This window comes from Ursus arctos, unplaced genomic scaffold, assembly GCF_023065955.2.
Source record: "Ursus arctos isolate Adak ecotype North America unplaced genomic scaffold, UrsArc2.0 scaffold_11, whole genome shotgun sequence".
Lineage (NCBI taxonomy): Eukaryota > Metazoa > Chordata > Mammalia > Carnivora > Ursidae > Ursus > Ursus arctos.
The window spans coordinates 40736853-40755010 of NW_026622775.1; the positions used below are offsets into that span (position 1 = coordinate 40736853).

General features: G+C 36.3%; 1 protein-coding gene across 4 annotated transcripts in view; it reads right to left on the minus strand.

Moving 5' to 3' along the window:
• Nucleotides 1-18158, minus strand: part of FBXW7 (F-box and WD repeat domain containing 7) — a 230297-nt gene that overhangs the window by 85876 nt on the left and 126263 nt on the right. For 3 of the 4 annotated variants that reach the window (XM_026499476.4, XM_057310121.1, XM_057310122.1), the window contains exons 2-3: nucleotides 5942-5991; nucleotides 4744-5310 (exon numbers count right to left, since the gene is read on the minus strand). In XM_026499476.4, coding sequence (XP_026355261.1) covers nucleotides 4744-5241 — 498 coding nt within the window. In that variant the 5' untranslated portion in view covers nucleotides 5242-5310; nucleotides 5942-5991. The remainder of the gene's footprint in view (nucleotides 1-4743; nucleotides 5311-5941; nucleotides 5992-18158) is intronic. The other variant, XM_026499477.4, reaches the window with a different exon arrangement.

The window sequence follows — 18158 nt, forward strand, 5'->3', positions numbered from 1 at the left end:
TTATTTGACTCAAAAAGGATAAAAAAGCTGTTTCGTTGCCAGGAGAAATCTAAGAATCGGAATGGGAAAAAAATTAATTTGAGGTAAAGAATGAAACTATATGAGAAAAATGGAAAGCAACAAGAGAGACATGGAAAAAGCAGAAATTGGTGATCAAACATAGTTCTCTTCATGAAAAGATCAGAAGGATAGAAGGCTTGGCCTAATAATAATCTTATCTTCTTTTCATTTTAGTAGAAAATGAGTTGCCACTCCATATTAAACATAAAAGAAGTGTTACGTATGGGCTAGGCATCTCTTTAGAAAACAAGATCTTTTTTAATACGATAAGGCTGTAGAGAGGGAATCAGGACTGAAAAGATGGGCATTCCTATCTGAGGAAGCAAGTGGATTTTATAATTTGTAGGCAGACTAGTCAAATTTACAGAAATAGCCAGCACACAACCCCTGGTTAAGAAGGACGTTTGGCGTACTCTCGAAAAAGTAGTATCTGTTCTCCCATCTCAAATTTCACTGTCATTTCATTACAGTTTTAGCCTTGAGCCTTAGTATCTCCAATAATCTTTGTTAGATACCACACAGAAAAGCACTTAACTGAGCCCTGTGCACCCTTTCTAAAAGGCAGCTCTGATTATTTAAAATGTGACATAGTATTAGAAAAGCCATCACACTCCAGAGTCTAGAACCCAAACAGACTTGCAGCTCCGCTTAAAATCTTCTGTAGTACTGTTTGCCAAATTCTACCATAGGGGGCAGCATAGCACATGGAAAGAAAGGGTTTTTTTTTTGTTTGTTTTGTTTTTTGAAATTAGGCAGATCTGGATTAAAATCTCTAGTCACTTACAGTGTGATTTTTGGGTGACTCATTTGGCCTCTCTGTAACTTCTACTAACTTATCTATCATAGGGACTTTCAAACAGTATGGGCTTAATAAATACCGATTCTTGACTACCAGTACCCTTGACTTTTAACATTATGATGGTTTGAAATTTCTAATGCGTATTATTGCATAGCCTCCCATATGAACAAATCTTTGGTGACGAGAGGGAAAAACAGATTGTCCTAAGAGTTTTGATAGTTTTGATTATGTTTTCAAAGAAAAGACCAATGCAAGGAAGGACCAAAAATGTTTTTTCTCATTAATATCATATTTGAAAAATAGCATGTTCAGGAATGACCAATAAATAAGTATAGCTGTCCACAGGGAATGTTTAAGAAACTGCCAAAATAATAATAGTAATAATAACAACAATAATAATAACACTTGAAAGCTATGTTGGGTAAAACTATGGCTAATCCCATATTAACATGAAAAAAAGGGATATTTTTAAATGATTCTCATACCTCTACTCTTCTCAAAAGTTAGTTTAAGAAGACTTAAACTGTGGCCTAGGGTAATGTCTGTAGAAGTGTTTTATGTTTATAATGATCGAGAATTTAAAGCTGTTCCAAAATAAAGTCTTTGAAACAATTGAGAGCTCTTCCTTATTGACTATATTAAAAAGATTTATATACATCGGTGACTGACATTTTTTTTATAAGCAATGAACTAATAGGAGACATCTTTAAAGTGTTGGTGAAAATAAAGTACTCTGGGAATAATCCTAAAGAAGAGATCCAGGAATAGAGAAAAAGGAAAATGCGACAACTTCAACCTGAAATACTTCTTTGTAGAAGGGCAACGTTGCCTTGGCAGTCAAATAGTTTATATTCTTCTTGACATATTTGTGCAGGAAAATGACCTCAAGATAAACAATATATCAAGTGTGTGCACAAGCACACATACATATACATACACACATAAACACTTATGCACATATATACATCTCTCCCTGCTGTCACTAGTACTCAGTCTACTTCTGTGGCCTTGTATGTACAGCACAATAAGTTGCATTCATGACTCAGGAGACACTAAAAAAAAACTGACTTAAAATTGTTACTTTGTTTTTAAGGAGATAACCATATAACTGCATAATACATATCTAAAAGTTCTGTTTACAGTTTCATCTTGAAGGGGGAAAAAAAACGATAAAGCATCTGTCAAACCTGTGTGTACTCGTAGTTTTCCTACAGAACAATCTGATGACTTTTCCTTTTGGAAAAAGATATGTTTTGTCTAGATGGCTTTCTTGTTTTTAATTTAAAATATAGCAGAACTTACTGATAGCTCTGCATTGTTCAACAAGGCTTAGTTTTGATTAAACTTCTTTCTTAGATAAGATAATGCAATAAAACACTAAACTCCGTTCCCCAACCTGAACCCTCAGAAAGAAGAGAGAGATAAACCCCCTCTGTTGATGGTAGTTACCTTGAGGCTCTGAGAAAGATCAAGAGATCTGGGGGACAAAAGCTGGGTGGACTGCATTATAAAAGGTCTCAGTTTACCAACAAAGCAGGGCTGTAGCTATTAGTGGTAGAGCCATCTGGCTGAGATTCAAAGCACTGCTTCAACACCTTGAGACAGAGATAGTAAAACGAATATAAACCACTATTGAAGCCAGCTTCTTCTTAGATCAAACCAACTAAATAAGATCTAAACTTGCAGACAGGCTAAGGAAATTAGGGATAAACATGTTTTAGTAAGAGTTTTAAGTTTCACAACCTTAAGCAAAAATGATATAGCAATTCAAGTATTAAACCTAGTGTCTGAGATTTTTTTATTCCAGGTCAGGTTACATTAAAGGAGATGATGTTACTTCTGTTTGTATATTGTTTATGGGCTAAATCGATGATTCACTGTAAAATTTTAAAATAAGCAAATAAGAGTAAGAGGACAAACTACTATGGACATTATTTTAATGTCTATAAAATAAGCTATTATTTGAATTAAAATGTTCCATCCCAAATAATTGTTTAACTTACAAGTCTACTCTACATGGATACTCATGATTTTTATCTAATTTTCAAATGATAAATAAAGAACCAAAAAGCATGCAAACATAAAGATCTATGAATGTAGAAGCCTAAGGGGGAAGGAAAGGATAGAAGTTGCGCTACATACCTCATTCATTCTGAGTATAATTCTTTTTACTTTTTCTCCTCTTTAAATAGACCAGTAGATAGCAACACTGCCTAAAATATTGATTAAACTAAATTCTAACTGCAGCGAAAAGTACATGATGTTTTATTGAATTTCCTATAATTTCAATAGGACCAAAATACAGAGAAAATAAAATTCAGTGTAGAGAAGTCAGCACTTACTTAATTAGGAGCTAGTCAACAAGACCAGAGTATGTAAAGAAAACTCCTATTTCCAACCCTGATTATCATTTTCTGGGGTCTGTGTGTATGTGTGTATTCATATTCTTTACAATTTAAAAATGTTTTGATTATGGAATATTTTAAACATACTTTAAAAACCACACAGAAAAATACCCATGAACCACCCCCATCTCTGCAACCCAGCTTCAAAAATCAGCAACTCATGGCTAATCTATACTCTCTTTCCTTTTCTCCCCTTCAGGATTATATTGAAGCAAAGCCCAGGCACTACTATATCATTTCATTTTGACTATAATTTGATGGGGCGGGGCGGGGGGTGAGAATACAATAGAAAGACTGGGGGAGTGAGAGAAATAACGCTGCTTCTTTTTCTCTACAATCCCCGCCTCTTGTCATAACCATAAGTTTAAGTAATATAACATCCAAGAATATTTTGAGGAAAGAAGCCCACATGCCATCCCAAAGAACAAGCACGGGCAAGTCCAAATTTACCGCAGTTACCCAATCACTTCCTCCTCCTATCTCAGACTTCAATGTTTCAGGACCTCGCTGCCTTCTAGTAGCAAAGATAATACTGGGAAGCAGTGACAGTATATATTCCAGTCCTTATTCTCTGGTATAGCCTCAAAGGACTATATCCAACAGAATTGTTTTTCTCAGCACTGGATTAATCATCAAGTCCTAGAGTTGAGAAGATGTCTCTGGTTTAGACAGGAGTCTTTTTAAAATAGGTCTGTGGCTAAGGGGCGCCTGGGTAGCTCAGTCAGTTAAGCCTCCAACTCTTGATTGAGTTCAGGTCATGATCTCAGAGTCGTGAGAATGAGCCCCAGTGTTAGGCTCCACGCTGGGCATGGAACCTGCTTAAGATTCTCTTCCTCCCTCTCCCTCTGCCCCTCCCCTCAACACCCGGGTGCATGCACACACCCACTTCCTCTCTCTCTCTTAGAACAAAAACAAAAACAAAAACAAAAAACATGTCTATGGCTAACTCCCTGGGCTACCACAAGCTGAATGAGATAAGGTGGCGCATACAACAGAGCTGTCTCCTAGGAATGGGAAGCACACGAAAACTGCAAATAAGGGAAGCAGTGGCAGAAACTTGACAGTAACTTTTGCCTTGGACTACTACCTGTGAATACACAGCCCACCCCAACCTCCTGCATTTTGTAAATAAGAAAAGATTCTTTGCTATTTGATTCACATAAATCGTATTTCACTTCAACCCTCTTCACTGCCCACAAACTACTAACCCCTGTCACAGGGATAAAATTTATAATAAAATTTGATATTAATGATTTTTCATAGTAATAGGATCAATTACCTTCCCTCTATTTGTAATAGGATTGTCCCATTATCAATACTTCTATTTCTAATACCTTCTGTAAAACAAAACTTAGTTCATTTCATTATTACACATCTGAAGATTAATTTTGCAGCAATAACAAAGACCGTGAGGAAAGTTTCATTACAATTAACATGAACAGGTAAGTGTCTCAGGAACAGCAGACTAAATATACTCACTTTTGTTGTCTTTGTATAGAACGGGGAGGAGAGTTGGTGAATAGGCAGGTCCACGATACTAGTGGAGTTTGTGACACTGTTACTATGTGTATGTTCATCTTCCCTGCTACTGTCATCAGACTGATCAAAATCATCACTCTCCTGGTCCATTTCCTCTTCCTCTTCATCCTCCTCATCTTGTTCACCAGCATGTTCTTCATCTTCTTCTTGCTCTTCTTGGTTTCCTGAGGAGTCCTCATCTACTGAAATGAATCGATTATTGTTTTCTTCCAACTGTGCTTGCTGGGAATCATTTTGGTCTCCAGGCCTAGGTTCAGCTCCGACGACTTCGCCATTCCTTGCAGTGTGCTCCTCCTCTTGTCTTAGCTGCTGCTGCTGCTCCTCCTCCAGCACACGATTCATCTGTTCCTCATCTGCCTGGCTTGAGGAAGGGTTACCTCTCAGAGAACCTCCAGTTCGTCGTCTTTTGCTGCCCACAGAGAGCAGTTCCTGATTCATTTCCAAAAGCCAGCTTGCTACTTCTTGGACCTTGGCTAGACTATCAGAAGATGCAAAGGATTTCACATTCTGTAGGGAAAAATGGGGGGAAAAAAAGGTTTGTACAATCTACATTATCCTCCACTTTTATGTTCTATGTCTATACTCCAAATTTCACTAAAGACTGTAGAAAATATTTGATGCTATCGAGACATTAAGATGTTCTTTAGGAATAGAAAGTTCAAAATGCAGAAATTGAGACTTTAAAAAGACATACACAAAAATCACATAGTAAACAGCTTTATTTTAATCTTTTAAAAAATAATTTAAAATGAAACTATAATTGCTTTCACCAATTTAACCAATAAACATAATTTAACCAATAAAATGATTTTCGATTTTAGATCAGTCCATAAACTATATCTTTTATAAAACTTCCAGAAAATGTTATGAAGTATATCATAAAAAAACTATTCAATGATCAGTTAAGTTCAGGAACTACTCAGATAAACCAAGATAAAGAGGCTTTTTTACTGTAGGAATTTCCCAAACTTCTCTGATCATAGAACCTTGCCTTAAGACATGGTTTTCTGATAGGTACCAAATATAATCATTATGATTTTCCTTTTTCACGATGAATACAAATCAACCAGAGTGCAAATAAACAAGAAAATTTTATTTTCATTTTTTTTAAAAAGGAAAAAAGTTCATAAGTTCATACCCTCTGACCCAGTAACTCCACTTCTGGCAATCTATCCTAAGGAAGTAATCCTAAAACAGAAAAAAAAATTATGCAAAGGATGCTCACTGCAGCTTTATCCATAAAAGCAAAAAATAAAAATAAGTGTAAATAAAAATAATCAAAACTCAAATGTTCAAGACAAAGGAATCCATGAGATGGGATATATATAGTGCAACCCTAAACACAATGTGCATTTTAAAAAATTGTGAGAACACGGATGTTTGAATTATGCTAAGGGCAAAATACAGGTAATTATATGATCACAGCATGATTTTTAAACTGCATAAAGACTAGAAGACAATATTTCAAAATATAAACTACATTTAGGCAGTGGTATTATAAGTGCCTTAAGCTTACTTTTTAGTCATATGTCTCAAATGTTATATATCAAACACATTTGCTTTTATGTTTTATAGACTCTAAAATTTGATCTGATATAGAATCTTTTCATAATGCTCATTCTTAAATTTCATCCTTTGCAGATATCTATAGGGACATGTTTGAGGTTACATGAAATAATGCCAACACACTGCCCAAGTTCATATAAAATTCCTTTTAAAAATATCTTTAAGATTTAGGAGATAAAGAAATACAATATCCATCTTATATCATGTCCTAAGAATAAGTACATTATATTCTATCGCAATGGTCTCTAAGATAAAATAGCCTTATTTACTTTTCAAACCCTTGCCACTAGAAGTGAATCCCCCAAAGGGCCACAGTTCTCATTGCAAGTTTTGAAATGGGGTCTGAAAGTCTAAAAGATAATTTTAAAATAGCAGTATTTCATTTTATTTTCTATAATCCATTTCTAAGAAAAAAGCTGTAGTGTGTGGGGGGAAATAGAAAGAGAAGAGTTCCAATGACTGAGTTGTGAGACACTCCAACATTCTGAGAGAAAGAGTAACCAACAAAGATGATTAACAAGGAGAACTGGGAATGAGTGACATCCTCGAAGTCCTGAAGTAGAGCAAGCATACCCAGGAGGAGAAAGTATAAAAATGACAACTGTTGATGATACATCAATAGGATGAAGAGAAAGAACTGACCATTGGATTCAGTAACGTGGAAGTCACTAGTAACAGGACTTTTATTAGTTGAAATCTGATTAAAGTAGATTTAATTAAGAGACTAGAAAGAGAGAATAGAGATGATGGGTACTAACAAGTTAGGAGTTTGCTGCAAAAAAAGAACAAATGAAAGGGAGTGGTAATTGGTAGGGAAAACAGAGTCAAGGAAGATTTTTTATTCTTCAAGATTGGAGAACTAGCAGTATTATCGGTATACTGACAAGAATGATCCAGTACAAAACAAAAAGCTGATAATGTAATCGAGAAAGAGAAGAAATGGTGAAGTGATTTCATAATTAAAAGGGGATGATGAGAACGAGTTCAAAATTGGAAGGACTAGTTTTAGTTTAAAAATGGATACTTCATTTATTGTAAAAGATGGGAAAGAAGAGTGGTATTATTGGTACTTCACACTTATTTCTTTTTACTGTATTTCTCAATGTGGAAACAGTTGGAAACAGGTGGATTTTTGTAAGTCGTGGGAGTCTTTGGAAATTCCCTACTCATTCCTTCAATTATTTTCCTTTTCTTTTTAAAGTAGGAAGCAATACCACTATTATCATCAGAGTGATCTTGGGAGAAGAGGTGTTAGAAATTTGAAGAAAGGGGTTTGAAATAGTCCTCTAGGGAGAGAGGAAGGAAACTTGCCTAGGTGCATGAGATGATTCTGATGATCAAATATAATCAATAAATCAAGATGTAATACATATTAAATGTGGCTTTTAAAAGTCAAGTGATTCTTCTTTACAACTCAGATAAGCACAATAACAAAATTTCTATCTGAGGTGAAGTAGGGTTTTCAAAAAAGCACATTAAATATATTTGTTGCTTTCTACAAAAAATAAAATAATATACTACAGAAAATAAAGGTTATCAAAATTTTACTGGCTCATATATGTAAAAAACAAACTATGAAAACATCACAGAAAAGCAGGTTAAAAGTAACATGCTGAAAACAATGACCTACACAAATGAATATATATACTACCCCAATGTGTAGAAAGGTAAATCTTCTATTCATAGGTTTCCTTCAAAGAATTAAAATCTTGCTTTAGTAATTGCATCTAAAGTCTAGCTCTCCTGACACTAACAAGAACATTTTTCACTTGGATGTTTATGCATAGAACAGCATGAAATCAGGGTCATTGCCTAGAACAATGCAGACCCCAAGCAAATTGCCCTTTGTGTGTCAACCAAACAAGCGTATTTTTAAGAGATTGAAATGGGTTAAATGACATATTAAGAGCAACTTACAAGGTGAAAAAAAATGAAAGAACAAAGGTCGTAAAACTAATCATAAAGAATATGTGCAAAGTAGGGAGGAGACTGTTGGTAAGCAGTTAGCCTATCGACAAATAGAAAGTTTATGACCAGCATTACTAAAATAGTATTAGTACTGATCATCAGTGAACACTTCTGTTAGTAATTAGGAATAATAAAAATTCAAATCATTATCATTATGTAACTTTAATGTTATATTGGGAGGAACAGAGAAGAAAGTGTCTTTAATTTAAGCCAATAAAGTTAATTGAGACAGACCTGATCAAAAATAGTAAATTCAAGGAGAAGGATCAGATTTAAATCATTGCCAATACAAAATATACAACGACAAAGTTAAAAGTCAGATTCTAGGAATTCCAGACTATTTGAAGAGGCTGAAAATATCTGACAGACTTACATAAAAATTTATCCAAGTAGTACATATATGGGACTGGATTTCTCTGACCCATTTTGGGAATGGAAAATGGAAATGAAAATCTCATTTTCTGTTGATATTCATAAACTCAAATCTCAACCAAAAAACCCAATATTTTTAGGAAATTAGTTTTTCCTAATAATGATCTATGAAGTAAGCTAATGACCTAATTAAAGTAATAAACATTTATCCAATAAGTAATAAGAAGTCAGAATCAACAAAATACTCTTATAAGGGGAGGAATCTTTTAAAAAATAGTTTATAAAGCCCAACATCAAAAAAAAATTTGATCTAAAACTTGAAACTGTCATACAGGAAAAGTTAATACAATATTAACCCCCAAAATGCCCTCTTTCTTTCTTTCTTTTTTGATTTTTTAATTTTATTTTATTTATTTGAGAGAGAGAAAGCACATGCAAGTGCATGTGAGCAGGGTGAGGGGCAGATACTGGCTTCTCTTCCGAAACCAGAATCACTATAATGCTCAAAGATTATTACATAAAACAAATTATTTACTGAACATTCAAAATGTTTCAGGCACATTTTAATTTTCTAGAGGATAATGTTCAGAAATGTTTCTTTACAAGTTAATCAATGACTCTTAACCTGACCAGAGCCCATGGTAAAATAGGATTTTACATTATAAATAACTGTGGATGTATGTATTTAAATAAACCCTATAACAATGGTTTAGAGAGAGGGAATTATGAAATATTTCAGATACCTAAAGTCTCTCTAAATCACCACCCTTAACAAACACAGTCCATTCTCATTATTTGTAGTAATTGTGTTCTATATAAAGTTATCACAAATACTGAACCACTGTCCCTATGGGAAACACAGGGTTAACTTCCTGCAAGCCTTGGTTACAACATTTTGGCCAACTGATCAATATATAATCTTTTCATGTATATATTTCTATTTAAAGATATGTATTTAATATATCTTGTTGATTAACACTGAATTCACAGCCAACAGCACTATAAGCCCATGCCTGAACAAAGCTTATCTAACACCTATATGCCTTCCATAAGGTATATTACGACACTAGACAGTACCTCACTACTATGCTTGGGGGCCATTTTCAACAGCCAAATATTTCACTAAATAGACCATGAAAAGGATACTTGTTTACAGTATGAGAGCTGAAACAAGAAGGCAGAGTGTCACTTTGTTTGACCTCAGATGGGAATGTGCATGCCAAGTGATTTTTTGCCACTCTGTGCATGCTCATGTCCACAAATGACTGTGAAAGCATCATGAATATTGATTTTGGGTGTCACAAACAAACTGTGGGGAGTAGGCAAATTCGCAAATACAGAATCTACAAATAATGAGGGTGGATGGTACCTACTTTATCTAAATCCTCCAGAGAGAGCACTACTTGCAATGCGAGATTCACATAGTATTTTGAGATATCAACAAAGAAGCCACAGCATTACCTATTGGCTGCTTCTGGAAATATAACAATGGACAAATGACCAAAGAAACTGAAAGCTCTAATAGATATTCATCACTAAATTTTTCAAATAAATCAGAAGTTTAGATAGCCCATATTAAATAAAGTTAAACTTTGTATAAAGTAATTGCTAGAAATAAAAGGGGAGAGAAAGGCATCACTTTTCCCTTTGTAGGTGGGCAGAACAGGGTTCTTCTGGCAGCATCTTTCATTATAGTGACAGTTCTGAACCTAAGGATGCCTAGAAGAGATGCCTAGTCACCTCCATCCTAGGATGAAGTATTGTAATAGTTTTGCTCTTCAAAAAAAATCAGAAATAAGGTTACTGTGATAGAAGAGACTAACTCCCGGACTTTACCAAATCCTAGAAAATACTGGGTAATGTTTAGTCATTATACCTTGCTGATTTAGTGACACTTCAGACTTAATTTCAGTGCTTTTTAAAAACTAGTTTCTCAGAAACTTGTTAAATAGTTTCTCATGAACCTTGCTTTTCAAAAGATCTTTGATTACTCAAAACCATTTGAACTTATTTTAGGATGCTTAAAGGAATCAATGTGGGCAAGTACACATGTTAAACAAATTGAGCTCTGAAAACCTGTCTCCGAGTGAAGTAGGGCTGTTTCCATGGCAAACACTAACCTTGAAATTACCTTGAAATCTAAGTAACGGGGGAACACTAGTTACAATAATAAAACAAGGGGTGACTTAAGCAAAGAGCCAAAGCCTCCAAATGACTGTGCAATTTTTAGAATTTTTAGACATAGAATTACATGGCAGGGTATGATCCATTGGACATGAGCAACAAAGTCATTTAGGAAGCTAAGATGTAGATGGAAGGAAAATAAACCAAATTGTACTGATCACTGGGAAGGATAACTCAAAGCTTAGAATCACCTTCTGCAAGCAGCTTAGGATTTTCCCTGAATCCTAAAGGAAGCTCCCTAATCACCAGGAGCCCTCCTGTGGCCCTACCACTTACTAACACTCCAAGTTCATATTATGAACTTTCTATAGTCCAAGTTATTTATTTATTAATTATTATAGCCACTGATTAACAGTATCTGGAATACATGATAAAGTAAGTCACATCATATCAGTGAGTGACTCAAAATCCACCAAGGGCTTCCCATTTCACACAGAATAAACGTCAATTTTTATGGTTGCCTGTCGGGTCTCTGTATAGTAATCTATACATATCCCCACCACTCTGAGTTTATATTCTATTCTCTTTTTTTCATTTTGCTTCACTCTTTCTAACCCTGTTCTTTCTTGAAGAAGAAAATATGCGCTATCTCAGAGCCTTTGCACTGGCCATTCCCTCTGCCTGAATGCTCTCCTCATATATCCACATGGTTCTTCCCATTACTTCCTTCAGGACTCAGTCAAATGTTCCCTAAGCGATGACACTTTCCCTAATCATCTTATTTAAAATAATAAGTCCCTTGCATCATATTCCCTTTCCCCTCTGCCCTGTTTTACCCTTCTCCAGAGCACTGTATAAAAGCACTAGACTAGTGTCTGCAGTACAATAAATGCCTATCTATCTATCCACCCATCTATTCACTTGTTATCTGTGTTATCTTCCTACTAGATGTTAAGCTCCCTAAGGAAAAAGACTTCCTTTTTCACCAAGGTTATCGTCAGCACCTACCCAAAGCCAAAAATGGTCAGCATATTCCTCAAAACATTTTTAGTGAGTAAATACTTATTAAATCTTTTTAAAGTCAATTATGCACTTTCTTCACCAGAGAACATCAAGCCACGTCACAAACACAGTCAATTACTTTTAAACACATTTTTAAAAGTTGTACTGAACACGTTCTGTGTTGTATTTTTTAAACTGAGTATAAACATAGCCTTAATATTTATTTTATCATATTTTTCCTTTTATCAAATTTCTTGTTATTTAACACGAGCTATAAAAAAACAAATATGTGACTAAAAAGACTGATACTTCAAAAGCACATAATTTGTTGAGTAATTCTAATTCCATGTCGCTTATACTGTGGTTAGCTGGGAAACCATAGGTGTAACTTCAGGTGAAAATCTTCGAAGGACTACAAAATTGGCTGAATAGGTCCTTAATAATGTAGCTTAACAAAAGCAACACAAAATGAACAATATGGGCAGCATGCTGCAAGTATTCATGTAAGCAGCAAATATTCATTAAGGTTTATGGTTTTGAACAACATTTTAAATCCACATGGTTCATCGATCATATGTATCTTTACTAGAAATTACATAGAACACTAGTTCTCAGTTCACATGACAATACCGATTTTTAATGTTTTTTAACAGATTATTTTTGTTTTGGCCAAATTTAATTCCTCATTCCCATTTAACTCTACTACCTCTGCAATCTGTGTTTACTCCATTAAAATTAAATTTTAAACTGACTGCTAGGGGCACCCGGGTGGCTCAGCTGGTTAAGCATCTGCCTTCTACTCAAGTCATGATCCCAGGGTTCTGGGATGGTGTCCCACGTCAGGTTCCCTGCTCAACAAGGAGTCTGCTTCTGCTTCTCCCTCTCCCTCTGCCCTCCCCCCTCCCCAGCTCATGTGCACTCTCTCTCTCAAATAAATTTTAAAAATCTTAAAAAAAAAATGATTGCTAAATCCCACTGGATCTTCTATCATTCCTGTAGCTTCTTACATTATTGAACAAGCACTCCCTCTTCTTCACAACTCTCTTGTCCCACAGTTTCCCTTGGTATCATCCTTTTCTTGGTATCACTCCTCAGGCAGCACTGTTGTTCTCTGTTGCTAGCTCCTTCTCTGCAGCTTTTTTGAAACCTAGGGTTTTGGGGTGCCTGGGCAGCTCAGTCATTAATCCTCTGCCTTCGGCTCAGGGCGTGATCCCAGCGTTCTGGGATCGAGCCCTGCATCAGGCTCCTCCGCTGGGAGCCTGCTTCTCCCTCTCCCACTCCCCCTGCTTGTGCTCCCTCTCTCGCTGGCTGTCTCTCTCTCTGTCAAATAAATAAATAAATAAATAAATAAATAAATAATCTTTTAAAAAAAGAAAAGAAAAGAAACCTAGGGTTTTAACTATCACACAAAAGCTAATGAAAACCAATTCTATTATCTCCAAACTCCTCTACTGAGCCTACTAGTTTTACCAAATTGTCTCAAAATCACCCCAAATCCATTATCTTAAAATCCAAATTCCTGTTTACACACACACACACACACACACACACACACACACACACACACAGACTTGAGGCCCAAATTAGTTCTTAGATGCTCCTACTATTTTCTCTCTCTCAGTGAATGGAACCATATTCTAGCCAATTGCACATTTAAGAAACCTGGTGGCTCTTCCTCTTCCTTCTACTATCCCTTCCCTCAACAATTCAGTCCTAAAGTCATTTGGTGGAGCCAAGCAGGTAAGGTATATGTGCAGAAGGCAGGGTAGCAGTACAGCAGGGGGATCGATTTAAGCAGAGTGGGAAAGGCCCCTCTGTATATGGGGGACGGTAGGAGAAAAGAAAGTGGACCAGCACAGGTGTCAAAGCCTGAATAACAAGGGTGAGGAGTGATCCAAGAGTGGAAAAGCCCAGCAGGTCAAAGGTAGAGCAGAACGACAACATCTGTTTGGGTGAGGGTATCAAACATGAGCAGGGTAAGAAAGATGTCCACATGGCAGGATAGTGTCAAAGACCAAATGGGTTAAGGAGGGTGCAGTGGCCACAGTGGTGCCCTGCTCAGATATCCCTTCAACAGAACCTGCTCCCTTATCTTGGAATCCGCTGCAACATTTACACCTGCCCATAATGCCTCTACGCTTCTCCCAGCAAATGAATGAGCATGGGAGAAATGCTCCAACAGCCAATTCTGATGGGGGGCTACCTGCCCATCATATCTTGTCTTGGTATCTGCTTCTCTGGGGACCTGCATTAACACAGAGGGCATCTACGCACTGGTGTCAAAAACTCTTGAGACGAAATAAAGAAGTGTGGAAGACACTACAAAATGGCCAACTTCATTAAACAAAGGTCATTTCACTCCAGAATGCTGAAGAACATTTTCTACTACAGAAAGAAATCCAGTGGCTCAGCAGAGGAAAAATTCTCAACAGGGTATTGGAGCTAAAAGGGGTCCTTTTAAGACAACAGAAGGCTCGATTTTGTTGAATACTTTGAAGATGAAGAATAGCTGCAGAAACCAGCCAGGGTAGCGCTTACTCCTCAGTCTCTGTAAGACATGAAGAAAATGCTTTGCTTTCAAGGGACAAGATTCTTGGATTTAAAAGGAAAATGCACTTTTGGAAAACATCACATTACAAAAAGGAGATTGTGAAATGTTTCCACTGCTGCTTGGGCTTAACTAAAGAAGGATATCATCAAGTCTCAACTCTTACTAGAAACCACCTGGAGAAGCTACGAACAAAAGTGAGCTGATTTTCTTCCCTTTCAACACAAATGATCACTGGGCAGAACTCTTTTTCTGAATCTTCTGATTATGAGAATTTGCCTTGAGAAAAAGGGAGAGCTGCAGTCTTACACAAGATGAGTTTTACTGATCTGCCCCAGACAAGTTCTGGGTTTCTGTGGAGGAAAGAATATCCTGCTATTCATAAGAAACCAATGAACACTATGTTTCAGTTTTCAACTTCTCACACAAACAACCTTTTTCTGACTCAATGAACATCAAGAGTAAGCTAAGAAACAGTCTCATTTCAGCTGAAAAGGAAATTTGTACGTGTCAGCTCATCTCTTGCTTGACCCTGAACTGATATTTGTGGAGAATAAAACACGCACACGAAGGAAATATAATTTTTACATTAAAGAGGTAAATACACAGTAAAGAAGTCAAAATAATTTTTTAGATTCAAAAACCACACTTTTATGCATAGATGAGCCTAGTGAAGGAAATATTTTTCTAGCTGGTAGGCCTATATTTGAGCATGATCATATCACTGAGTAAGGAAATGTTTTCTCTAAGTCTTCTATAAAAAAGTGTCTAGGCAATATTTTTTTCATATTGATTTGGTTTATGGTTTTAGTAGCTTTACTATTCAATACTGTCAAAAAATGTTCATGTTGTAAATCATATTAAAATCAATTTACAACCTTTATTTAAATTAAATCTGCTGAGCCTACATTAAGAAAAATTAAGCCCCATTTTGGTTTAAGCTAGTTATGTGAAATTTATTACATTTCTTAATGAGTTTGCAAAATTTATGCCAAGGTAAAAGAGATTTATCCCAAGGAAAGTAAGCTAAGCTTAATTTCCAGGGGGTTGTATTTTCCCCCAAGAAAAGTGGGCTAATGTCATTTTTAGCTGTAAATATGAAGGGAAAACTACTCCTACATAAACCCTACACATATCATATCCAATCTGGATCTTATACAGAAGTTTATGGTAAGGTACTTGAATAAGGTAAAAAAGATAAAGTAGTAAAGTCAAAACAAAACAAAACAAAAACTAGAATCTCCTCTACCTGTTCTGCTAACTTGTATTATTAATACATGCCTGCTTATCTCATGTTTGACCCCGAACCGATATTTGTGGAGTGTAAAACAAACACATGAAGTAAATATAAATTTTACATTAAAGAGGCAAATTCACAGTAAAGAAGTAAAAATAATTTTGAGAATACTCTGTGGAAAGAAGGAACCATATAAAAAGAGGGGACTAATGAATTTGCCAATATAAACAGATCCAGAGGAAAAAATCTCTACTCAAAAGAGCACTGACAGTTACCAATAAATTATTACATCTACAACTTATTGATCAAGCTGAGGTACTGTGAGCCGGAGATTTAATCATTTTTATGTGATTCCCAAGATAAGATTAAGTGTTTCCCCAATGTAAAAAGATTGCAAAAGGCTGAAGTGAACATCAGTAATGGTACGAACTGATATTGTGTTTACCTAATAAGAAGTAATGAGAGTAACACAGCTCACTTCTTTGACATTCTTGCCAACAATGCATAACCTGAATCCGCTAATGAGGAAACGCTAGACAAACCCAAATTAAGGGTCCTTGTTCAAAATGACCATCCTACAATCTTCAGAAGTGTTAAAGGAATGAAAGTATTCAAGATCATGGGCTGCCTGGGTGGATCAGTTGTTAAGCATCTGCCTTTGGCTCAGGGCGTGATCCTGGGGTTCTGGGATCAAGCCCCACATCAGGCTCCTCCACTGGGAGACTGCTGCTTCCTCTCCCACTCCCCCTGCTTGTCCCTCTCTCGCTGGCTGTCTCTCTCTCTGTCAATTAAATAAATAAAATCGAAAGAAAGAAAGAAAGAAAGAAAGAAAGAAAGAAAGAAAGAAAGGAAGGAAGGAAGGAAGGAAGGAAGGAAGGAAGGAAGGAAGGAAGGAAGGAAGAAAGAAAGAAAGAAAGAAAGAAAGAAAGAAAGAAAGAAAGAAAGAAAGAAAAGAAAAAAGAACGAACGAACGAACGAACTCAAGATCAAGGCATTGTTCCAGATACAGGATAACTAAATGTAGTCCATGATTTTTAATGGAATCTTTTTATTACATGAGATAATTATCTGAACAACTAGCAAAACTCAAATGGAGTCTGAGGAATAGAAAATCTAATATATTGATGCCAATATCCTGATTTTAATGATTATATTGTGATTATGTTGGAGAATGTCCTTGTTCATAAGAGAGTTTAAGGGTGATGGTGCCTCCCGTTGGCAACTTATCAAATGGTTCTGGGGCTAAGTAAGTTCTTAATACTGTAGTTGGGACTATTTTGAAAGTTAAAAAAAGGCAGATGGGGGGGGGGGAATCTGGACATCAATCTGGTTCCCATTATCTGCTACAAACTACCTTTCCCTTGTCCTGACACTTTTGTCACCCACTCACATCACCACTAAGTCCTAAGTGTACCTCTTCAGTAGATCTACAATGGATTTCACTTCTCTAGTGCTCTTTAATAAGCAGATACTAACTGCCTCTTGTCCAAACTATTTTTATTTTTTTTAAAGATTTTATTTATTTATTTGACAGAGAGAGAGAGACAGCCAGCAAGAGAGGGAGCACAAGCAGAGGGAGTGGGAGAGGAAGAAGCAGTCTCCCAGCGGAAGAGCATGACATGGGGCTCGATCCCAGAACTCCAGGATCAGGCCCTGAGCAGAAGGCAGACACTTAGAGACTGAGCCACCCAGGAGCCCCTGTCCAAACTATTTAAATAGCATCCTTAGTAATCTTCCCATCTTTTGTGTGCCATGCCTCTCACCTACCCTCTATACTGCTGCCAGAACATGAAATGTCATCACCTCAGTGGCAGTTTCTAAACTTTTTACATGCTGAAGCCTTTGTTCAAATGAAAGCCAGATATTAAACAGGTAAAGAAAGACCTTGTGAGGGACAATGGGAGAAGGGGAGAGAAGAGTGTTCACAGAAAGAATGAGCAACCCCTGAGTGACTCTGCAAAACTTCTGAAACTATTATTCTATAGAATAAAATCTGACCTCCTAAGCATGGTACACAAAATGTTCCTAATCTGGTCTTGCCTCCATCAATCTTCAATACAAACTGGTTTATCTTAAACTGTGCATTACCCAACAATATTGATCTACTTGTATTCTTCTTATACACTATATGTTCTCCTATGTCTGTATCCTTGTAAAAGATGTTTTCCTTCTCTCTGACACATTCTTTTTTTGCGCACCCTTTATTAACCCTATCTGGCAATGTAAGCCACCTTCCTTCATTCTTCTATTCCTCTGTGCCACAGAACTTGATGAAATTGGCAAGCACAGGTCTTGAATACAAGGACCTCCCCCTTCCACTTGTAAAAAGAAAACAGTGGTAGAACATTCAGGAAAAAGTTGGGAACAGACTTATAATAAAAGAAATGCCGTAACTATCAGGTTGATAAACGGGTAAGCTTGAGCAAAGAGGACCGACATGTTGTGAGTTGTCTTTTTTAATATATTATAGAAAGTAGAAGGCTGGAAAAGTGAACACGTTTGCTATTTTAAGTGTCTCACCTTCCAATTCCAAGAAGA